General features: G+C 70.0%; 2 protein-coding genes across 5 annotated transcripts; one reads left to right on the plus strand and one right to left on the minus strand.

Annotated features, from left to right (window-relative positions):
* Nucleotides 1-59: 59 nt before the first annotated feature.
* GJD3 (gap junction protein delta 3) lies at nt 60-2,802 on the plus strand. The gene is made up of 2 exons (XM_065039401.1): nt 60-1,167; nt 1,451-2,802. Exons 1-2 carry the CDS (start codon nt 833-835, stop codon nt 2,190-2,192), a joined length of 1,077 nt encoding a protein of 358 aa, XP_064895473.1. The 5' UTR covers nt 60-832; the 3' UTR covers nt 2,193-2,802.
* Nucleotides 2,803-2,924: 122 nt separating this feature from the next.
* RARA (retinoic acid receptor alpha) lies at nt 2,925-22,892 on the minus strand. 4 transcript variants are annotated; one of them, XM_065039337.1, is made up of 9 exons: nt 22,635-22,892; nt 15,486-15,787; nt 5,813-5,961; nt 5,584-5,725; nt 4,690-4,850; nt 4,421-4,597; nt 4,138-4,342; nt 3,818-3,976; nt 2,925-3,551 (listed from the first exon to the last, which is right to left on the minus strand). In XM_065039337.1, exons 2-9 carry the CDS (start codon nt 15,661-15,663, stop codon nt 3,340-3,342), a joined length of 1,383 nt encoding a protein of 460 aa, XP_064895409.1. In that variant the 5' UTR covers nt 15,664-15,787; nt 22,635-22,892; the 3' UTR covers nt 2,925-3,339. The 4 variants fall into 4 exon arrangements, with proteins under 4 accessions (XP_064895409.1, XP_064895411.1, XP_064895412.1 ...); XM_065039339.1 differs by lacking the exon at nt 22,635-22,892 and adding an exon at nt 19,443-19,464; XM_065039340.1 differs by lacking the exons at nt 15,486-15,787; nt 22,635-22,892 and adding an exon at nt 10,346-10,628.

Genomic DNA, 22,892 nt, shown 5'->3' on the forward strand with positions numbered 1-22,892 from the left:
TGGCCATCGGGGCAATTTTGGCACAAAAACCACCATTGCACAGCTTGTGCCAAGGCCTGATCCGGCTCTAGGGCTGGCGTAGACCTTCGACCCCCGGTCCCGCTTCTGTGCTGGCACCGGGGGACGAGGACCAACTGCCAAACCCCAGGACCCCCCCGGCCACGGGCACTATCGGTGCCACCGAGGTGCTTTGCTGGAACCCAGTCAAGTGTGGAAAGCGCTGTCAGATTTTCCACTGCCGGGCTCTGGAGAGCGTCTCCGGCGCGTCCCCGCTGAGCGGCTGCTGCTATTTACGGCTCTGCTTGCTGCGAGCGCGCCCGGAGAACCCAGTTGTCACGACCTGCACAGCAAATGGGGAGGTCACGGCTGCTCCCTTAACCCCAGCATCACCCCAAATGTATATATAGAGCTGCGTGACACACACATAATGTACCAAGGTGGCTATGGCAGGATTTTCTCCATCATCAGTGACCCGCAGTGGGGCCTTGGGGACGCTGAGTGCTGCTGGAGGGAGGGGCTGAGCTGTGGGGTGTTTGGAAAGGGCTGTGGGGCATTGAACAGGCTGCCCAGGGCAGTGCTGGAGTCACCAGCCCTGGAGGGTTGGACAGACGGACATGAGGTTCTCAGGACATGGGGCAGTGCCGGGGGTGGGGGAACATTTGGACTCCGTGATCTTGAGGGGCTTTTCCAACCAAAATGATCCTGTGGTTACATGGTCCCTGAGGGGTGAGGAGGACACAAGGGTGCCCCATGTCACCAAGGGCTCTGCTCCCGTTACCAGAAAGGGAACCTGAGGCACAGGCAAAGGCCACCGGGCTCTGCCAGGGAGGTGATGCCAGCGCTGGGGTGCCTTTTGGGGTCTGAGTGTTGCAGCTTTGTACCCCCAGAACCTGGGGGTTTGGGGTGGCTTGGGTACACTGGTATTTCTGCACAGGGGGCTGCTGTCCCCTGCACCAACCCACACCCCAGGCAGCTGCTGGCCCCAGAGCAGCCTTTGTCCTTGGAGCCCCCCCGAACAGAGCTGAGCCCCTCCCGCCCCGCCGGGCGCCCCTGTCTCTTTAAAAGGACTCCAGGCGTGGCTGTGGGACAGTCAGCCCAGCCCAGCCGGACGAGGGACCGGACAGCCCTGGACAGGCGCTGGCGCATCGTGGACCGCAGCCTGCGCAGGTACCGGGGAGATGGCAACAGGCTGGGCTGGGGGGGCTGGAGGGATCTGATGGGGACCTTGCTGGTTGTGTCCAAGCTGGTGTCATTGGACACATCTCCAATGAGATGCCTGGGGACACTTGTGACAGGTGTGACAGGTATGAGCTGGGCTGGCACTGCGAGCAGGGATAGTGTGATGGATTTGGGCTCAGCACGATGGGTGGCAATCCGGGGGGGCCGTGCTGCCTGCTGGGGTTCATCCTGCGGCCACGGCGTCCCCCCCAGCACTGACCCGCTCCCGCAGCGCGGCCATGGGCGAGTGGGGATTCCTGAGCTCGCTGCTGGACGCGGTGCAGGAGCACTCGCCCATGGTGGGGCGGTTCTGGCTGGTGGTGATGCTCCTGTTCCGCATCCTGGTCCTGGCCACCGTGGGCAGCGACGTCTTCGAGGACGAGCAGGAGGAATTCGTCTGCAACACCCAGCAGCCGGGCTGCAAACCCGTCTGCTACGACGCCGCCTTCCCCATCTCCCACTACCGCTTCCTCGTCTTCCACGTCGTCGTGCTCTCGGCTCCCGCCGCTCTCTTTGTCATCTTCGCCGTGCACCAGGCGGCCAAACCGGAGCACGGGGGAGCCCAGGGCCAGCGCGCCCGCCGCCTCCAGCCCTTCTACGTGGGCAGCGTGGTGGCGCGCATCGCGGCTGAGCTGGGCTTCTTGCTGGGGCAGGCGCTGCTCTACGGTTTCAGGGTGCAGCCGCTCTTCGTGTGCCGCCGCCGGCCCTGCCCGCACCGCGTTGACTGCTTCGTTTCCCGCCCCACCGAGAAAACCGTCTTCATCCACTTCTACTTCGTGGTGGGGCTGGTGTCGGCGCTGCTCAGCCTGGCCGAGCTCGCCCACCTCCTGCACAAGGGTCCCCCCGCGGCGCGGGGCAGCGGGTGCTGCCACCGGCCGCAGGAGCGGGGACCGGCCCCGGGGCAGCCAGCGGGGGCCGCGGAGGAGCCGTGTCACCCCAAGGCCGTCCCAGCGCGGGGGGACCTGACGGTGTAGCCATCGCTGTGGCCGTTGTCACCGCGCGGTGCCGCGGTTCCTGTTGTGGGCGGCGGATGCGCCTCACCCGGCAGCTGCTGGAAAAAAACACGGACAAACGGAAAACAAGCAGGTCCCATCCCTGACCCCGCGCTGTCCCCCCAGCCAGCACGGGGTGGGGGGGCAGAGCTGCCCCCAGACCTGGGGATGCCACCAATTCATCAGGGCTCTGGGGTAGGGGGATGCGGCCACAGCATCCAGGCTGGGGAGGGCAGAGCTTTGGGGGTGCTGGGGGAACCCCAACCCAGCCTTTGGGGATGGTAGAGACAGCGACAACACGTGGGGGCCTCCCTGCAGCAAAGCCCCCCTGCCTCATGCCTTGAGGTGCCCCCCCGGGTGTCCCCACAGCAAGAACAAGCCGGGCGCTAGAATAAATAAACTTTATTCTGGAGCCAGCCCCCCCGTCCCCCCGTCCTCCCCGTGCCCGCCGGGCCGGGCCCCCCAACCCCCTTCCTGCAGGCGCGAGGCCGGGGCCGAAATCACCGCGCGTCCCCGCAGCCCCCGCCCCGGCGGGGGGGCCAGGGCAGGGCCTGCCCAGCCCCCCGACTCTAAAACCACTAAAATCTCAACAACAACAAAAAAATTTAATAATAATAAATCATGTGCCCCCCCATTCCCGCCCCCCCCACCCCCACCCCCCGGCAGCACCACCGTGCCCCCTCCACCTGCACAGGCCTAAAAACCCCTCCAAACTTTTACAAAGGTTTTAAAACGTATTTATAGATATTTATAGATATTTATATATATATACTTTGCTTTCTTTCTCTTTTAAATGACTCTGCTCCCTCGGCGTGCGGGGTCTGGCCGGGTCCTCCCGGCCGGGGGGGGCCGGGGGGGTTGGCTTGGTGGTCGCGATCCCGTGTGTGCTGGTGCTGGTGGGGCCGGGGGGTCCCCACGGCCGAGGCCCCCGCGCCACTGAAATGTGACTCAACCAACGCACTTCACCCAGGGCTGCGGAGGGTCCGGGGGTTCCCCATGGGGGGGTCCTGGGGCTGCGCCGGCGAGGAGTCCGCCCCGGGGGGGGCTGCAGCCAGGGCTGGGGCGCAGGGTGTCCCCCCCACCGTGTGCCGGCATGCCGGGCTGTGTCCTGGTGCACGCCGGGCGCGGGTCACGGCGAGTGCGTGGCCGGGCTGCTGCGGTTGGAGCTGGGCGAGAGGCTGGGGCTGCAGCTGCCCGGGGGGGGCCCCAGGCTGCCTGCGCGGGGGCCGCCCGGCTGCCCCCCCAGTGTGTCCATACCCTCCGAGTTTTCCAGCATCTCCTGGATGAGCGGCGGCATCGAGCCCGGGATCTCCATCTTCAGCGTGATCACCCGCTCGGCGCCTGCGGGAAGGGAGGGGAGGGTCAACAGGGCATCCCCAAATGAGGACCCCCCCCCAAACCAGGACCCCCCCCCAAACCAGCCACCCCCATTGCTCATCACTGGGCGCTGAGGACAAGGGACACGGTCCTCAGCGTCCCTGGAGGTGGGTACCCCGTCCCGCGTCCCCTCCGGAGGATGCTGTGCCCTGGGGAAGGATGAGGGACCTTGACCCCCCCCGGGGATGCTCCAGGGGACACTGGAGCCGTTTCCCCCGCCCAGAGCTCACCCTTGGCGCTGATGCTGCGCAGATCCGTGATCTTCATCAGCATCTTGGGGAACATGTGGGGCCTGTTGGGCCTCCTCTTCCTCACGTAGACCTTCAGCGCCTCCAGCAGTGGCTCCTGCAGCTTGTCCACTCTGTCGGGCTGCTCCAGGTCCTGGCGGTCTGGGGTTTGCAGGGGGTGACACACAGCGGTTATGGGGGGCACTGTAGGTCATGTCATCATGGACACAGCCCACCTCCAGGTGACCGCGGCGGCACAATTTGGGGATGAGCCATGGGCCGCTCGGGAGGGTCCCTACACCCCTTTTCCCCCCAGCACCCACCTCCGCAGATGAGGCAGATGGCGCTGAGCAGCCCCGTCTCCGCGTCGTCCATCTCCAGCGGCAGCAGCTGGTTGGCGAAGGCGAAGACCAGGTCGGTGAGCGGCCCGAAGCCGGCGTTGTGCATCTGCGTGCGGTTCAGCGTCAGCCCGTCCGAGAAGGTCATGGTGTCCTGCTCCGGCGTGTAGCGTGTGCAGATCCGCAGGATCTGGGCGGGGGCAAAGGGGGCGCTCAGCCTGGTGTCCCCTTCCCTGCCCTGTCCCCTTGTCCTTGTCCCCGCTCTCACCAGGATGTCGAGGCAGGCGGCTTTGAGGAGGGTGATCTGGTCGGCGATGGTGAGCGTGGTGAAGCCGGGGAGCTGCTTGGCAAACTCCACCGTCTTGATGATGCACTTGGTGGACAATTCGCTGAACTTGTCCCACAGGTCGATGTCCAGCGAGACTCGCTGCTCCGAGCTGTTTTTCTACAGAGGAATTTCGGAGGGTGATGAAACGGAGTCATAGGGGAGGTGGTCACACTCCCCAATTTTCCCCCCGGGACCCCCCCAAAACTCACCGTAGTGTATTTGCCGAGCTGGCAGAGCGCGGGGAAGGTCTCCTGGTGGGCTTTGCGCACCTTCTCGATGAGCTCCTCCACCTCGGGCGTGACGATGTAGCTCTCCGAGCACTCCGGCTTGGGCACGTCCTTCTTCTTCTTGTTCCGGTCATTGCGGACGGCTGCGGGGACGACGCGGTCAGTGTCACCGGCCCCGCTGCCACCCAGCCCCTGTCCCCCCAGGGTGGGATGAGGACCCTGCCACCAGCCACAGTGACAAATGGCCAGCAGAGCTTTACGATAAGCCCCTCCTCCCAAGTCTTAAGAGGCGACTTGGGGTGACAGCGCACCTGGGGGGACACATGGCAGGCTTGGCGATGGGGACGGTGCTCAGCTCTGCGCTGCAAACTGACAGAGCAGGATAAACCCCAGGGAGAGAAAACGGCAGCTGAGCACCGTGTTCATCATGGGGACGTCCCCGAGGTGGCAGTGATATGGGCCAGATCAGCCTCCGGACCCCCATAAGTGAGCTGCTGAGCACCCCCGGCGCTACTCAGCCCCCCAGCACCCATCAGCCCCATCCCGGGGGTCCCCCAAGGGCAGGCAGATGGGGCAGAACTCGGGGTGGCAGCTGCGCCCCAGGAGCCACCACCCGCGGTCACGCACCCCCGGCCGCACCGGGGCGCAGCGGGCACCGTGACGACGGGCACGGAGACGCCACGAGGCCTCGGCGGTGTCATTTATCTCTGACATCACCCATCACGTGTTGCCAGGGCAACGGGAAAGCTGTGACACAACCCCAGGGGGACCCTCCATCCCCTCCAACCAACGCGCCTGGAACCCCCACTGCACCCCAGCGGGGCGTCCTGTCCCCATCCCTGTCCCCATCCCGTCCCGTTCCCCATCCGCACTCACACTCCTTGGACATGCCGACTTCGAAGCACTTCTGGAGGCGGCAGTACTGGCACCGGTTGCGCGTCACCTTGTTGATGATGCAGTTCTTGTCCCGGTGGCACGTGTACACCATGTTCTTCTGGATGCTGCGGCGGAAGAAACCCTGGGGACCCCCAAAGTCCCGTCAGCGCCCAGCCTGGGGACCACGGGGACCGTCCCCATTGCGGCGCGTGTCGCCGGCAGCTCTCACCTTGCAGCCCTCACAGGCGCTGACCCCGTAGTGGTACCCGGAGGACTTGTCCTGGCAGACGAAACAGGGCTTGTAGATGCGGGGCAGAGGGGGGGGCGAGGGGGGGCTGGGCACGATCTCCTCCGAGCTGGTGCTCTGCGTCTCGACGGCTGCGGGGAGAACAGCAGCGCTCATAGAGACAACCCCCCCAAAAGGCAGGGCCGGACGCCCATCCCGCACCCCCCGACAGCGCTGGACCCACGGCCGGTGGTCCCGCTGTCCCCCCCCCCCGCCCCAGTGCTGCCCACCCCACCCGGGGCCGGTGGGGAGAGGCCGTGAGGCGGGAAGATGCAAGTTGACATTTCCAGGCCACGGAGCCGACGTGGAATCCAGGCGGACAAAAAAGACATTTAATAAAGAAAAAGGAAAAGAAGACAAAAAAGGCGGAATCCCAGGAGCAGCCCCCCCGCCGTGGGCGGCATCGGTGCCGCACACCCGCTCACACACGTGTGCACGGCCCTGGGGGCTGCCTGCTGCACCCGGGGGACAAAGCAGGGCCCCCGGGAGGGGACAGGCTTGGTGGCACTGCCGGCACCCCGAGGGACGCCCCCCCAGCCCCCGTGACGCAGCCCCGGCCAACACATGCAGCAACGGCCCAACCAGTGCCCGCCGCACCCCAAAAATCCCATGAGATGCGTCCGCACCCCCCGCCCCCCTAGAAGAGGCTCAAGCCCCCCATGATGAGCCTTGTCCCCCCGCCCCGGCGCAGCCCCGGCCGCGTGGGGGGCGCAGCGCGGTTGGGGTGCCAGCCCCCGTTGTGGGGTGCAGCCAGGCAGGGGTTAAGTGCTCCCCGGCTCCTCCGGGATGTTTGTGAATGTTTTTGTGCAGCGGAGCCAAGCGAACCAGTTAAACAGGATATTAAAGGCCCGGCCCGGCGGGGGAGCCCGCCCCCCACCCCCCCCCCCGACGCCGGCCCCAGCGCCCCAAAAAGGGCCCCCAAAAAGGGCCCGGCGGCCGGGGTGCTGCGGGGGAGGGGGGCTCCGGCCAGGGGCACCCACCCCAGGGCTGAGCCCAGGGGTCCCACAGGGGGCGGTGGGGCTTGGGGGGTGATGGATGACGGAGGGGGGTTCCCCAGCATGAGATCCCCAGATGAGGCCAGGGAGCGGGGACAATGGGGACAAAGCCACGCTTGGCCCCTTGATGATGGGGACGGGTGAGGGTGCAGGGGGCGACCAAGGGTGCAGAGGGGGATATGGGGGTGCAGGGGGGGATACGGGGGTGCAGGGGGGGATACGGGGGTGTGGGGGGGGGATACAAGCGTGCGGGAGGCGAGCGAGCCGGGCAGCACTTCCCAGGGCAGCACTGAATAAATCAGCGCTGCCACTCGAGGGAGCGGAGCCATTAAAGTGACTGAGAGAACGTCGTCTATAATTTATCGCCTCTTTTATATAATTTAAGAACTTCCTCGTGGAGAGCTGCACTCGCAAAATGCAGATTTGACAACATTTTGATGCGCTGAGGGGGTGGGGGGGGGGGATGGGATGCGGCTCTCCCCACCCGCGCCGGCGCACGCTGGTGTCCCCGGCTGCGCCAGCGCCGTGGGAATCCCCCGGCACCGCAGCCACCGCCAAGGGACCGCGGTGCCACCGGGGGGGGGACAGGGCACAGCTGTAGAGCTGGCCAGCCCCCCCGAGCCCCTCACTGCGGCATCAGGGAAGAGTGCAGAGCAGCACCCAAAGGTGCTGAGCACCCACCATGGTGCAATCCCCCCACCCTGCTCCTGTGGGGCTGGGTGCAGGAGGGGCCAGCCGGGGACACCAGGGACCCAGGCGTCCGGGCTCACTCCCCTCCCCCAACCCCATCTCCTCCTGGAGCAGGAGGGGCCCAGGCGTGTGTGTGTGTCCCCCCCCCGTTCCGAGGAGCCCCAGCTGCAAACCAGATGCTGCGGCTCCGCCAGCATCCGCCAGCATCCCCGGGCCAACGCGCCGCCCCCGCCCGCGGCCCCGCCGGCCGCTTCCTGCCCGCGCCAAGGGACCCCAGGGCACCCCGACACCCAAAAACCCGCCCCGGCGTGGGAAAGCGCCCGCGGGGCCCCACCGTGTGCCGAGCGTGCGGGGAACCCGGGAGTCCGGGCTGCTGCCACCCCCACCACCAACCGGCCACCGCTCCCTGGCCGGAGCTGGGGAGGGGACATGAGCAGGGGACAGGGATGGGGACACAGGGGACAGCGCAGGGTGCCGTGCCAGGCAGGACAGCCCCACGCGTGGAACAGCCCCGTGGAGGGTGGGCACCCACCCAGGGCTTTCCTGCGGGTGTGGATCCCACGTGCCCCAAATTCCTGCACCTCCGCAGGAGCTGCAGGGAAATGGGGTCCCGGGAGCGATGGGGCTGAGAGCCCAGAGCCATGGGGTACCCAGGGGTGCCCAGGGGTGCCCACATGCCGCTGGTCCCCATGGGGCACCTTGCCCGGTGGATCCGGGGGTCCTGTCCCTGCCAGCACCCTGACCCACCCATCTGCCACCACCCCGTGCCACAGCACCGTGCTGGTACGTGCCACTGTGGTGACAGAGCGCGGCCAACACGAGGGGACGGTGGGGCCACCCCGTGTACACACATGCACCATCATACCCCCCAAGACCCCCACAAAACCACTGGCAGCACAAGGACCCACGCAGGCACGAGGTACTCACGGCCTCAGTGGGCTCCTGCAAGCCCTTGGCAACCACGTTGTGCCTCAGTTTCCCCAGCTGCGGCGTGGCGGCGACCCCAGGCCCCGGGGAGTGGCTCTGCCCCCACGCCAGCGAGACGGCGTCCCGGCAGGCTTGGCAGCACCAGCGCCGGGCCAGCAGCCAGCACCCCACGGCCAGCCCCACCGGGCACAGCCAAGCCGCAGCCACAGCCGTCTCTGGGGAAACTGAGGCACGGCACCTTCGACACCGGCAGCACCACCGGCTGGCACCCTGGGCTGGGGAGACACGGCACCTCGTGTGACGTAGGGAGCGGGGCGCCCTGCCAGGGATCCCCGCCAGCACCCGCTGCTCACGTGTGCACCGAGTCACGGTCACAGTGACCACAGCCTGGAGATGCCCTGGCCTGGGAAGGGGCCCCGTGCAGCACCGCGGGTTGTGTGCCCACCCAGAGCTGCCCGGCCAGCTCCAGCGCACGGGGAAGGGGTTCCGGATAGGCAGTGCCCCCCCTCTCTCACAAGACATGGGGGACAAGGGTCCCTGGCCACCCTGCTCAGCACAGCACGGCCCCAATGGGATCCAGGCGAGCTCAGTGCTAAGGGGACAGCACGGAACGCGGCGGCACAGCCCCTGCCCGCACGCTGCCTGCTGGGGGGCTCTGAAGGCAGCACCCCCCCTCGCAGAGGCGGCGGGAGCCCCCCCGCAGCCCCGCGCCGTCCCCAGCTGCAGACAAAGGCCCCTCGCGCCGCGCTCGCGCCCGATGCCAGCGGAAAGGTCGAGCGGCCCCGAGACAATGAGGGGAGCGAGAGCGCAGGGGCCACGGCCACACACCCCCCGAGCAGCACCGGGCACCGCACCGGGCATGGCTGCAGGACGGGGGAACCGGCTGCAGGGAGAGGGACCCACTGACCCCCCCGGGGACGAGGCAGCCCCCCCAGCCCTTATCGGGGTGAAAGTCCTACGGAGCCCGGCAGGACTTTCCCCGGGCCGTTATCGCTGCCCGTGGCCCCTGGGCACCAGGCCAGCCAGCCGGCTGCCCTCTGCGGGGGCACGGGACCCGCTGCAGCCCATCCAGCCCCACTGGGTGGGCACAAAGCACAGCGGGGCCCAATGTCCCCCGTGGGGTGGCAGCCCCCCGGTGCGCTGCCCGTGCCCCTGCCTGCTCCCACCACGGCACAGAGCTGCCCGTACGTGCCCCCCGGCTGCACAGAGCACGGGGCTGCCTGTCCCCAAGGATGGTGGGGGACCCGTGGGGGACACCAGGCCGTGACCCCGCAGGGACACAGGGCAGGCTCTGCCAGCGGGAGCGAGACCGGCCGGGTCCCACATGAGCGCCCAGGACACCCCAGCCCAAGGGGACACCCCAATCCCCGGCGGGGCCCCCCTGCTGGTGCTCCCCCCGCTCGCCCCTGCAGCAGCAGCAGGCGCAGCGGCTCTGGCGTTAATTGGATTTTGTCGGAGCCCTTATCAGGAGGGAGCGACATTGCTGGCGGAGCCGGCGCTGCCGCGGAGCCCACTCGGGAAAAGGGGGTGCGAGGGGGACCCCGGCCCCCCCTTCACCGGGCTCAGCCGTCCCAGATCTCACCGAAATAGGACAAGGGTTGTTTATGGCCGATCCAGCGGCATCTGCGCAGAGCTCAGCCCGGCGATGGAGGGCACTGGGCTGGGGGGGCTGAGCCCAGCACCCCCTTGGGCTCGGCACCCAGCTCAGCCCCCCGCCCCATGGCCAAGCCCCCAGCACCCATCACCCCGCACCCATCCCCGCAATCCCCCCGCTCGGGGCTGCTCTTCCCCGCCCGGGCGGGCTCCAGCACCGGCCCGAGGCGGCGGTGAGGGGCCCGGCCGCCCCCGGGACGCAGGTACCTACAGCGGCCGGAGCTGCTCCAGGGCGGGGGGCGGCGGGGGGCCCCGCGGGGCGCGGGGGGGCCGCGCTCCGGCAGCAAACAGCCCCGGCCCGGCCCGTAGAAATCCATCCGGAGGAAGGGGCCGGGGGGCAGCCCCGCCACCGCCGCACCCTCGTACATGGCCCGGGGCCGCCGGGGGCGGCTCCCCCGGTCCGGCGGCGGGGGCGGCCCCGGGAGGTCAGCGGCCCCCCCCGCGGCAGCCGGGCCCCCGGGGCGCCCCGGGCCGCGCTGCCATGGCCGGGGAGCGGGGCCCCGCCGCTCCGCTCCGCGCCCGGGCAGGCGGCGGCGGGAGGAGGAGGAGGAGGAGGAGGAGGAGGAGGGGGAGGAGGAGGGGGAGGGGAGGAAGGCGCAGCCCCGCCGGCTCTGCGGCTCCGGCAGCCCCGGTCCCTCCCGACACCAGCCGCCTCCCCACAGCCTTAACCCGCTCCGCGCCGCGGGGCCGCCCGGCCGCCGCCTCCGCCTCCCCGGGACGGCCGGCACCGGCCACGGCCGCGCGGGGCCGGGGGCTGCCCGGGGCCGCGCCTCATTTGCTTAATGGGATGCGGGTGAACTGCGGGTGAACCCGGTGGGGAAGGGCTCACCTCGCCCTGACCCCCGGCCGCCCCCCCGGGGGGCCCGTGTGTGTGTGTGTCTGTGTGTGCACGTATGTGTGCATGCGTGTGCACGCGTGTTCCCGCTGCATGACAAGGTATGCGATCGATTGCATCCCCTGCTGCACACGGGCCCATGTGTGTTCCTGCTGCACGGGGGGGGTGCATGTGTGTATGTGTGCAAATTCCTGCAGTGCATGGGACGGCCTGTGTGCATGTACATGTGTGTGCATTCCTTCCACACGCACGGACATGTGTGTGCATTCCTTGTGCACACACGGACATGTGTGTGCAGTCCTTCTGCACATAACGTGTGCATTCTTTCTGCACATATGGACATGTGTGTGCATTCCTTCTGCACATGACGTGTGCATTCCTTCCGCACACACATACGTGTGCATTTGTTCCACACATAACATGTGTGCATTCCTTCTGCGCACACATACATGTGTGTGACATCGTGTCCCCCACCAGGCACAGAAGCCACACATGTACACATTAGCATGTGTGTCTGTCCCCATGCATGCACACACCCCCCCTGCACATACATGTGTTTGCGTGTGGCCCATGTGCCGCACGCCCCTCCCCTACCCGTACACGCAGGTCTCCACGGGAGGTGCCACCCCAAGCCCAGGGCTGCCCACGCGGCACAGCCTCATCCCACACGGCACAGCCAGCCCGGCGCCGCTGCCCACACCCCGGCAGGGACAGCGGCCACAGGGCCGGGCTGGCAGGACGGGTACTGGCAGCCCCGATGGTGCCACTTCCCCCGCCGCGCCGGTAACCTCCCTGCCACACGCTTTCACCCACCCACCCTCTCTTCCTGCAGCGCGGCACCGCCGGCACAGCCAGCCCGCGGGCCCCAGCGCTGGCACGCAGCCTCTGCCACCCCGGGGGGGCACGGGGGAGACCCCAGGATGCTGCAGGGTCCATCCTAACACCCCCCTGATTCCGAGCACACACATGCAGCCAGACCTCGATGGGACGATGCGGGTGCTGCTGTGCATGCCCGCCTTGCACGGCCACATGCAGCAAGCAGGGAGCGTGCACGAGCAGCTGTGCGTGTGTGCACGCATGGCAGAACGCACACGTATGGCAGAACACACACACACCCTTTGCACACCCAACAGCCCGGCCCTGCACATGCTGGCAAACCCCCCAGCGGTAAGTGAGCAGCTTTGATTTCCAATCTGCCCCCCCAAAGAGAGCGGGGAGAGGGGAGAAAAACAAAAAGGAATAAGAAAAAGGCCGGGAGGCGTGTGTGTGTGTGTGAGTGTGTGTGTGTGTGTGTGTGTGTGTCTGCACAGAGCACATCAGCAGCGCCTGTTTAAATAATAATAGAAAGTCAAAGGCTTTGCTTAGCCAGCAGGTTTCTGAACAAAAGCCCAGCGCTCCTCCAACTTCCTGCAGCGAACATGACAAATGTCTGCTTTGACTCATTTACCAGCGCTGGAAAGAATGTGGCTGCGACGGAGGGGACGGCGGAGGGGACGCGGGCCGGTGGCACCGCGCGGCTCGGCCGCGGCACAGCCGCGCATTGCACGCACGCCGGCGGCCGTCCCGCCGGGCAGCGCTTCCCGTCCCGCGACGGCGGCAACAGGAAGAAACAGAGATGAAAAATCCCCAAGTCTTAGTGCAGAAGCCAAGAGGAACTGGGTGAGAGGAGCGCCCCGCACGCAGCCCTGCGGGGACAGCGGGGACGCCCCGCCACGCGCCCTGTCACACCGCCACATCCCGACACCAGAATGGGGACACCAGAATGGGGCCCCCACCTTGGCAGCATCTCCCGGCCCAACTCATGGAGGTGGCTGATGCTCTGGGGAGGACAAGATAACCCCATGAACACGATGGTGACGCAGCCCCAAAGCCCACGGGGACACCACTGGGGACCCTCTTGTCGCCGCCTGGGGAGCGCGGGGTCACAGCCCCAGCAGACAACGGGACATGGGCAGGGACCCCCACACAAACCCACGCATCCCAGCCTGGGGTACAGGGTGCCCAGCCCCGGCCCCTTCCCCCCATCCCCACGCTGGCACCTCGGGGCCCCCGCAGCCCCCCTCCCGCCCGCCCACTTCAAAAGACCCCATTTATCCCCTTCAGCGGCTTTTGAGCGCAGCGGCGAATTCCCGGCCGGCGCAGGCAGCTCCCCCCGGCCCCCGTGACAGTGATAGAAAACCTCCGCCGTAATGGGCTTTCCCAGGCGCGGGGGCCAAACACCCAGCCCGGCCTCATCAATCTTCCCCGGGTGGGGATGGGGGGGTCCCCAGCACTGCACCCCGCAGGAGCTCCCCATCCCCTGCCCCAAGCGGGGCCCCGCTGCCCCCCCCCCCCCCCCCCCCCCGCCTGAGGCCCCCAGCCTGCAGGGAGCACGTTTTGCTCATTAATTTTTAAAAATTAATTAATTACGGGGCGCTGCGGGGGAGCGGCTGCGGCGCAGAGGAAACCAGAGCCAGCGGGTTGGGTGACAGGCTGGGCCCGGCCGCGGGGCCCCCCGGCCCAGCAGCCAAGAGTGGGGCCGAGGGGGGGGCCCTGGCTGCTGGGGGAGGGGGCCGAGCGGGGTCCCATTTCCAGCAGCCTGGGAACCAGGGCGGAGGGAAAGCCCGGTTCGGGGGGGGCGGGTGCAATGGGCAGGAATCCCTCACGGCCCCCCCGAGACCCTCCATGGGGACAGCCAGGCCACAGGGGAGTCCTTGGGGATGGGGACGAGGGCACATGCACCGACACGCGTGCACACACCTGGCACGGGGACACACGCACCCCCTCACACGGGCGCTCGGCCCCACGCGCACTTACTACACACGCAGACCCCCCCGCGCAGCCCCAGGGCGCACACGCGTGTGCACACCCCCTTGCACAGCGTGCGCACGCCCCCTCCCACCCCCGCAGCGTGCGCGCCCCGTGCACACCCGCCGTGCGAGCGCACACGTGCTCACACGCAGCGCTGAGCGTGCGGGGGCCCCGCACTCACCCCGGTGTCCCCCGCCACCGTCCCCAGCGCACCCCGGGACACACCACATGGGGACCCAGGGGAAGCCACCTCACTTGTTGGGGGGCTGTGCCGGGGGGGCGGTGCCAGGGGGTCCCCAGGGCTGTCCCCATGTCTCCGGGCGCTCTCCATTTGTGGCACGAAGGCCACGTTTCCCCATGCCGGGGGCAAAGCACACAGCACCCGCGGGGCTGGATGCGGCACCAGCGGCTCCTCTGCAGCTCCAACGCCACCAGACCCCCGGCACAACACCCACGGTGCCGGGGGGGCACCCGGCTGAACCCCGGGCGGGGATTCTGCACCCCCAGAGATCCCAGCTGGATCAGCCTTGGGGCCGCGCAGCTGCAGCACATCTGGCAAGGGTGGGCCGGCGGTAGGGACGGACGCATGCGAGGAGGGGATGGCTGCACAGGGCCCCTCCATGGCCCCCCAGTCCTCCTGCATCCCCCCCTGAATCCCTGGGTCCCCAACTGGAGAAGGCCAAGGGGAAACTGAGGCACAGTTCACCCACCAGCCCCAGGGCACCCCCAGCCCCATCCCCAGTATCAGGGAAGCCGGGGGGAGCACAGGGGCCCCCCCAGCCCGTTCCCACAACGCCGTGCGGCGGGAACGGCCCCAGAGCCAGCGCGGGGGAGGGGCCCCACCCGCCGCCACCCAGTCGCTCAACTGGTCCCACTGGGTCCCACCGCCGCCGGGGTGGTTCTGGCGGGGGACAGCGCCTGGGGCTGGCCCTGCCTGGGCCTGCACCATCCCCTGGGGCCAGGGAGGGGCCGGGGGGGGCCCCGCCACACCCCAACCCACGGGGGCCTCCCCGACAACGGGCACCGCGGGGCACCCACACTGGCGCGGTGCGAGAACGGGCAAGGGCGGCCATCCGCGGTGGGAACGGGGACGGGTCTGCCACCCAGCAAGGGTGCGGGGAAACTGAGGCACGCCGGGGCGGCGGCGCAGAGAGGAGCGCGGCCGGGAGCCCACCTCCCGCGGCTCCCAGCTGCCGGCGCGGCGGGGTGGTGATTACCGGGGCCGTGATGGACGACCCTGTCAGGGGGAAATTGAATCAGGAGCAGACGCGATGATTGCCTTCATCGCCTCCCCCACGCGCGGCCCCCGCGCCGACGGCGAACAAAGAGCTGCCGCGGGGACGCGGCACCGCATCGGCCTCCCCGGTCCCCCAACACCACCAAGCCCCCCAGCACAGCCACGGTGGGTGCTGGGGATGGGGACAAGCAGTGGCCCCAAAGCAGGGCCAGCTGGGCCGTTAACAGCCGGGGTATAAACACAGCCATTAACGAAGGCGGACGCAGCAGCAATTAACTCGCACACACCCCGCCGGGCGCTGCTGCCCGCTCCGTGCCTCAGTTTCCCCAGCAGCAACACAAACACATGGAGGTACCCCCAAACACAGCTCCCCATGGGCGAGCGACACAGCGGCCAGTGCCACTGCCCCGGCGCAGGTTACAGACCCCACACACCCCCCTGGCACATGGGGGTCCCACCGACTCCCCCCCGTGGGGCCGCGGTACTCACTGGCAGGCGAGGGGGTGCTGTATCCGCTGACGGGCAGCTGGTGCTGGATGCCGGCCAGTGTGCTGGGCGGCGAGAGCCCCCCCAGCATGTGGGGGAAGAAGAAGGCGTAGGGGGACACGGGGTAACCGTTGAGGTGCCCCCCCCCAGGCGTGGGGCAGGAGCTGCTGTTGCTGGCCATGGCGGGGTCTCCGGCGCAGGGGGGATCTCAGGCGTGGGGTGCGGGGGCCGAGCAGAGCATGGGGCACCCCAGGTGAGCCGCTGCCCGGCGGTTGTCCTCTCTGGTGGCACCGGGTCCTGCGACACTGCGGGGGGAGCAGAGAGTGTGGTTAGCAGAGGGGCTGGGACACCGGTCCCCACCCTGATGTGGGATCCACTACCTGTGCCTCAGTTTCCCCAGACACCCCACCGGGGGCCGCATCCCCTCCCGGCCCCAGGAGGGCGCAGCCGGCCAGGCCCAGCGCTCCCCACCAGCTCCACAACAATCCCCCAGATTAACAACACCACGGCCAGCGGGGCCGGCAGGCGCAGGTCACTAATCCCGGCTTAGTGGGCAGGGGACAGGGGGACAGCGTGGGGACACTGCAGCCCCACAGTGTACAGGACACCCCCTTGGGCCAGGAGCCACACGACGGCCTTAAACCTGCTCCCCAAGCCCGGCTGTGCAGGGGTGCACAGGGTGTCCCAGGGGGGGCAGCAGCCTCTGCCACAGCCCAGGGGACCGCAAGGCAGCCAGGGAGGGGACAGGCACGCTGAGGTCCCCTGAGGACAGTGGCTCCGCTCCAGCCCGGCTCTGCCGTCACGGCCGCGCTGCCCCGCCAGCTTCGCTCCTCCCACACCTGCACCGAGCCGGAGGGGACTCAACCGGGGCAAGAAGGGGCTCAACCCCCCCGGGACCCGCAGCCAGGGGCTCAGCCTGGCACAGGCTCGGGCTCTGCCCGTTGCGGCGCAGCCCCCGCGCCGTGCCGTGTGCCGGACCGTGCCGGCAGCTCCCACGCCAGCCCGGTGGGGCACGGACCCCACGGCTCAAGCCAGGGCGGGGGGCAGCGGTGGGAAGGGGGGCACGAGGCTTTCACAATCCCAGGCTGGCTGTTTATTTAAGCGCTGGCGCGGGGCCCGGCGGGGGCTGTTTATTTGCCGAGAGTGCTGGCTCCCGGCCCCGCGGAGGCGGAAAAGGATCCAGAGGAACAAGGCTGGGCCGCCCGGCGAGGCACTGGGGAGGGGCCGGGATGGGCACGGCCCTGCCTGCCCCCCCCAGCACACAGCTGGGTGCACCCACTGCAGGGAGGACCCCCATCCTCCCAGCTCACACCAGCACCCACAGCCCCGGCGCTGCCCCCCACCCGTGGGGACCCGCTGGAGCGCCCATGGGGAGACCCACGGCTGAGCCGGGCACCCAAGGGTGGCTGGGGGTGGGTCACAGGGTGCCCTGCCGGGCACTGCAGCGTGTGCCGGGTTCCCACGGGCACCGCCAGGGCACGGTGCCGGCTGCCGGGTCAGCATCTGCGTGGGCACAGGGGCCACAGCTCAGCCCCAGCGCGGGGACAGCCCTTGCTTGGGGTCTGCACGTTGTGTCACAGGGTCCATGGCCCCACGGTGCTGCCCGTGGCCCCCCAGGCTACACCATGGCCCCCGAGCTGTGCCGGCCGGGGGGAGCAGCGGGGTGGGAGGCGCAGGAGGAACCGTTTATGTTTGCCGGTGCCAAGTGCTCGCCGGGCACCGCGCCAGCCGTGCCGGGGCCCAATTACTCAACCCCCTCTTGCCCCTCTCCCCCCGCCCCAACCCCAGGACCAAGCAAGGCCAGCATGGCCATCACACACCCTTGTCCCCAGCGGGTGGCTGCCAGCCCCCCCAGCACCTTCCCAATGTCCCCATGGGACCAGCAGCAGCCAAGAGGGTCGGGGAGCCCGGCTGCTCCCCCTCCTGTGGGTCCCCATGGGCAGAAAGTTCTGCACCCCTAAGAGCCCCCATGGGCCCCCTGTGCCAGCACAACCCCCCGCACACAGCTCCGCAACCGGGGGGTCCTGAGTGTCCCAAACGGGGGTCCTGGCCAAGCCCTGCTCCCCCAGCACCCCAGCGCGGGACCGGGGGCCTGCGCTCGCCCTCCCTGACGCCTTTTCCTCCAGTCCCCGGCAGGAGCTGGACGGGGCCCGGAGCTTCCTGGAATCCAGCGCCTGGCTCCAGCCCCGTGGAACACACGGCCGTGGGGCCCGCGCCAAATCCCAGCCACGAGGAACCTCCCGCCCAAGCCGGGGGCGGCCCCCGGGAGCGGACGGATGGACGGATGGACGCACAGACTGGAGCCATTCCCAGGGCTGGGGGGACCACGGCTGCCCGAGCCACCCACCACCCCAAACCGGGGTACAAAGCACACCCTACACGCTCAGGCCAGGCAGCGTTGACACAACACCCCCAAGAGACCCCTTCTGAAAATGCAGCCCCCAGCCGTGACCACAGAGCGCATCCCGCGCCTGGCAGGGCCAACACCAACCGCAGAGCGACAGGGATCGCACCGGGATGGCAGCGCCGCGACACCCACCTCCCCTGCAACCGCTACCAGCGCTGCCCATCGAAGGGGACGGGCAGCACCCCTCAAAACACCCCACGGGCACCCTGAACCCCCCGGTGCAGGCAGCACCCCCAGTGCCCACGTCACACCACCAAACGCAGCCGCGCTTCCTGCCAGGGCACACGGCGATGGCAGCGCCAGCGCCCGGATGTGACACGCCGGTGAGCGGGGGCACCGCCCTGTTCCCCCCTTGGCACCGCGGGGACAAGCAGGGCCGGGGGTGCCTGGCGGGGCGGCAAGGAGTGACCGAGCCCTTCCTGTCATGCCTGCGGGCACCGCGCTCCCGGCCGCAGCTTCCCCTCGCCACTCTCGATTCCTGGGGGGGACAGGTTTCAGTTCAGCCCCAGCCCCGCTGCCACGGTCCCCTGCCACCCCAGACCCTGTCACCGTGCTCCCCTGCCACCCCAGACCCTGTCACCCTGAACCCTGTCACCATGCTTCCCTGCCAGCCTGAACCCCGTCACCATGTTCCCCTGTCACGCCATACCCTATCAATCCAATCCCCTGCCCTGGCACCGCTGCCACCCCAGACCCAACCATCCCAGCATCCTGCCAGCCCACTCTGCTCCCCAAATCTGGCAGGAGCGGCTGCCGCCCCATGTCCCCCATCCTCAGTGGGACAGGCCCCAGGGACACCCCCGGCGCCCGGCCGTCCCCATGGGCAGAGGGGGGTGTGCTGTGTCCTGGGGGGGAGCAGGGTGGCCCCGCTCGGCTGGCAGCCTCCCGGGCAGGGCAGGAAGCGCCCGCGGAGCCGCGGTGCGGTCACAGCCTGCGGTTTCCTCGCTGCTGTCAGCACCCAGCCCGGGGCGGCCTCACACGCGAGGCCGAGAACCCGGCCACCCCGGCACCCCTGGCTGAGCCAGCGTCACACCGGGGGCACGAGGTGCCCCCCGTCAGGGCTGCTAGGCCAGACCCCCCCCTTCTCCTCCCCATATCCCCAAAGCATCCCGGCCGTGAGTCACCGTCACGTTTCTCACGTCCCCAGGCAGGCGTGAATCATGGCCCAGCCCGGCGGCAGGGCCGGAGCCGGCGGCACAGGCGGTGTGTGCCAGAGCCGAGGCTGTCCGCAGCCCCTGTTCAAGGGGATCAGGGGTTCGCTGTGGACCCCAGGACTTGCAAGCTACTCCCACAAGCCAGCAAGTGCACCCAGGGGTTTGCTCAGCCCCAGCAACCCACGCCAGGCCACCCCGGCTCCCACCAGCACGGACACAGGGCCAGGGACCCCACGCGGGACAGCGTCCTTGCTGCTGGGGATGGTGTCTGTGCCGGCCGCCCCACTCTGCAGGGCACACGGGCACCCCAGGGAGTGACTGCCAGCCCCGTGGCGTGGGTCCCCGCTCCAGCACCCCCACGTCCCTCTGCCGGGTGGGAGCCACAAACTGAAATTCCACCTGTCGCGGCCAGGCCAGCTCCAGTTACGCGGGGAACGCGCCGCTCCGGTTACACCTCCCGCACCCGCCGCCAGACGCGCCATTCTTCTGCGGGAACAGGTGCCCCGGCCCCCACCACGGTCCCCCGGGCGGGCACGGCTGTGCCACGCTGCCACCGGCACTGCCCCGGCCCCGCGGGTGCCGGCTCACTGGATCTGGAAGGAGCCGGCTCAGCCACAAACGCCCAGCGGTGCCCAGGCCAGCCCCGCACTGCAGGACAGCCCCGCAGCACCGTGGGGACAACACCCCGGCACTGCCCGCCCATGGAGGGGGGGACCAGCCCGGCCCCCACCCCGCAGTGGGACGAGCCCAGTGTGCTGCTTTGGGGTGGGATCGTGGTCCCGCGGTGCCCTGTCCCAGTTCCCCCGGACTCCTGGGAAGCAGCACGGCAGCCGCTCGCGGCAGCCCCTGGTTGTTTTTAGCCCTGGATGCGGCGCGCAGCCGGCGCCCTGGGAACGGCGTGCCGGGAACAGCGCGGCCCCAGACAGCCCTTTCTGGCTCGGCGACAGCCGGCAGACAAGTGCAGCTGGCTGCGCCGCCGGCCGCGGCACGGGGCCGCTCGGGACACGGCGCCCGCGGCTGGCGTGGGTGGACCCGGCGGGCAGGCGGCCGCGCGACACCTCCGGACACCGGGATTTGGTGGCACCGTGCCCTCGGCTTGGGCAGGCTCCCGGGGGCCGGGATCAGGCCAGGTTGGGATCTGCTGCACCTGGGGGAGCCAAACCACCCTTGGCTGCGGGCGCTGCAGGAGGGCGTGCAGATGCGCGGCAGTGCCATGTCCCCCCCGCCACGGCCTCGCAGCTGTGGCACAGCCGGGAACGGCAGAGGCCGAGGCGGGCGCACGCGGCCCCTCGCCGGGCCCTGCCACGAGCCACCCCCCGCTAAGCCGCCTCCAGCCGCAGGGAGATTAACCCATTTTCCGTAATCAGCACATGTGTCACCGCAGATATGATCGCAGCCCCCCCCGCGCCTGCCAGCACCGCAGCCCATCCCCCACCCTGAGCTGGCACTGCCACGGGGGGCCCTGGCACAGGGGTGCCCCATGCCGTGGGGCACATGTGGGTGCTGGGGGTCCCTGGGCATGTGCTGCAAGGGCCCCATAGCTCTGCCAGCCCAGGGCCCCCCCGAAGCTCCACAGCAGCACCCCAAAAAGGTTCAGGGGACCCCAGAGCCCAGCCAACCCCAGGCTGGCAGCGCTGGAACCCGTGTGGGGCTGTTCCCAGGGCGGGCGGCCCAGGGCACACTCTGCCCACGGCCGGCGCAGCCGAGTGTGGCACGTCGACACGCCAGAGCCTCCTGGTTATAAATAGAGCCGGAGCCGCGGAGCTGGTGAATCCCAGCGCCGCAGGGCAGGCGGCGGCACGGGGCCCTCCCCAGGCTCCGCAGCCGTGACGCCGCTGCCGGCACGGAGACCGAGCGCTGGGGACACGGCAGGTGTGCAAGGACAGCCGAGCAAAGCCGGGCATCCCGGCTGGGACACGGCACCGCGGGCAGCGCGGGATGGGGAGCAGGGCCCTGCCCTCCTCCACTGGCATCACCCGTGTCACCCGGGGGGCCACAAGCAGAGCGGCAGACGAAAGGCCGGGGACCCACCGGCGTCACGGTGCGAGCACTCGTGGGGCCATGCGTGTCCCTGCGCCACAGCAAGGTCACCCCCAAGGGCAGGGCGCGGGGCCCACGGGTGACATATGGCCCGGGAGTGGCGGCCGCGGGGCCGCTAAGCCAGCGAGTCGTCACCCGCTAATCCCAGAGCGGAGGCCGGCGGTCAGGGCGCTGCACCCCAAGCCACCGGCCGGCGCTTGCCCACCACCCCCAAGCGGGATGGCCGCCCCCGCGGTGGGAAGCGCTGTGGTCACCGCGGGGCAGCTCCCGCATCCCCCCCAGCACCCGCTGTGCTGCGGGATGGCCCCCGCCGCCCAACGGGGTCAAAGGTCAGAGGCACAGATTTAGGGGCCACCGCGGCTCTAGGGGCCAAGCGCTCTACACCCCGACCCCCCCCTGCCTGGGGAGCTACTGCCCGGCCCCGGGGGGGCTCCCCTCACCCACGATGCTGCAGCCGATGGGGCAGCCCCCCCCCTCACCCCCACTGCCAGGGGACCGCGGGGGCTCCGCCGTCCCCGGGCATCTGCTGCGGTGGTGGAGGCGGCGGCCGGCGCCCCCCGCCCGGCCCCCCCGGCCCCGCCGCCGCGCCAGCGCCCTGTCAGCCGCGGAGAGCGATGGCTTCCTCCGCCCGCCGGCCAGGAAACGCCGCAGACGCCGCTCCCGCCCCCCGGACCCCGGCCCCCGCCGCCCCCGGCCCCGCTCACCCGCCGGCTGGGCCGCGGTCCCCCCGCACCCCGAAAAGGGGAAGCGGCCCCGGCCCCCCCATGCCCGCCCCCGCCGGGGAGCGGGGGGAACGTGGTTGCGCGCACCGGCGGCCCGGGGCGGGGGGGCTCCGGTTCTTCCGGGGGGGCACCCCCAGCGCTGCGCTCCGTGGCGGTGCCGCGGCCCCCCCGGGGCGATGTGGAACCGCAGACCCCGCGCCGAGGGTGCCCCGAGCCCTCACCGGGGCGGGGAGCCGCGCTGAAGCTCGGGAGCGCACGGTCAGCCGGTATCGGGAGAGGGGACCCCCAGCATCGGTAATCGGGGGGGCCCTGCTCGGCCAAGGCCGGGGCGGCGGGGGAAAAAGCCGCGATCTGGAACGGGGGCGAGGGACAACGCTGCCCCTCCGGGGCTCACGGCAGCCTCAGGCGGGCGGGGGCCCTCGCGCCCCCGCAGGAAGCCCACCGCCGAGACGGAGCGAGGGGGATCTCCGGGATTCCCCGGTTACCGGAGGGGGATCCCCAGCGCCGCCTCCCGGGGGGGGGACCCATAGCCCTGGGACCCCTGAGACGCCTCTACCAGGGCAGGGCCCCCAGCAGCCCCTCCCGGGGCGGGGAGACCCCGACCAACCGGGGCTGGGGTAGTCCCGGGAACACGTCTGGACGGCACCGACCACCCTCCCCCGGTCCCAGCACCCCCGCGAACGCGGCGACCGCCCCCCCCCGCCCCCTCGCCCACCGGCACAACGCGCTGGGTCCCGGCGCAGCGGCTCCCAAGCCCAGGTACCGGGGAGACGGCACCGGAGCCACACCAAGAGCCTCCCTCCCCACCAGCGGGGGGCCCACTCGTTACCTGATCACGGAAGCTCCGCACCGAGATCCTTAAACCGGGGAAGCTCCCGGTGGCGGTTGCATGGCGGCGGCGGCGGAGAAGCCACGGGGAGCGACCCGGTGTAAGGCGGGGAGAACCGGGGAGCGGCTTAACGAGCGGCGGCCGCGGCCATTGCGAGTCATGTGCTCGCGGGGAAACTTTACCCGGGGCTGGGCCGGGCCGGGCGGCGACGGCGGCGGCGGCGGCGGAGGGCGGGGGGGCGGTGAGCGAGGCCCCGCC

Source organism: Columba livia, chromosome 23 (assembly GCF_036013475.1).
Source record: "Columba livia isolate bColLiv1 breed racing homer chromosome 23, bColLiv1.pat.W.v2, whole genome shotgun sequence".
NCBI lineage: Eukaryota > Metazoa > Chordata > Aves > Columbiformes > Columbidae > Columba > Columba livia.

Bases quoted from the DNA above. Each gene is read 5' to 3' on its own strand.
- GJD3 (XM_065039401.1), top strand. From the start codon at position 833: ATGCCAGCGCTGGGGTGCCTTTTGGGGTCTGAGTGTTGCAGCTTTGTA. The intron at 1,168-1,450 runs GTACCGGGGAGA...CCGCTCCCGCAG, and splicing joins GTGGACCGCAGCCTGCGCAG to CGCGGCCATGGGCGAGTGGG.
- RARA (XM_065039337.1), bottom strand. From the start codon at position 15,663: ATGGCCAGCAACAGCAGCTCCTGCCCCACGCCTGGGGGGGGGCACCTC. The intron at 4,851-5,583 runs GTGAGTGCGGAT...TCGTCCCCGCAG, and splicing joins AGTCGGCATGTCCAAGGAGT to CCGTCCGCAATGACCGGAAC. The intron at 4,343-4,420 runs GTGAGAGCGGGG...GCCCCCGCCCAG, and splicing joins CCGCCTGCCTCGACATCCTG to ATCCTGCGGATCTGCACACG.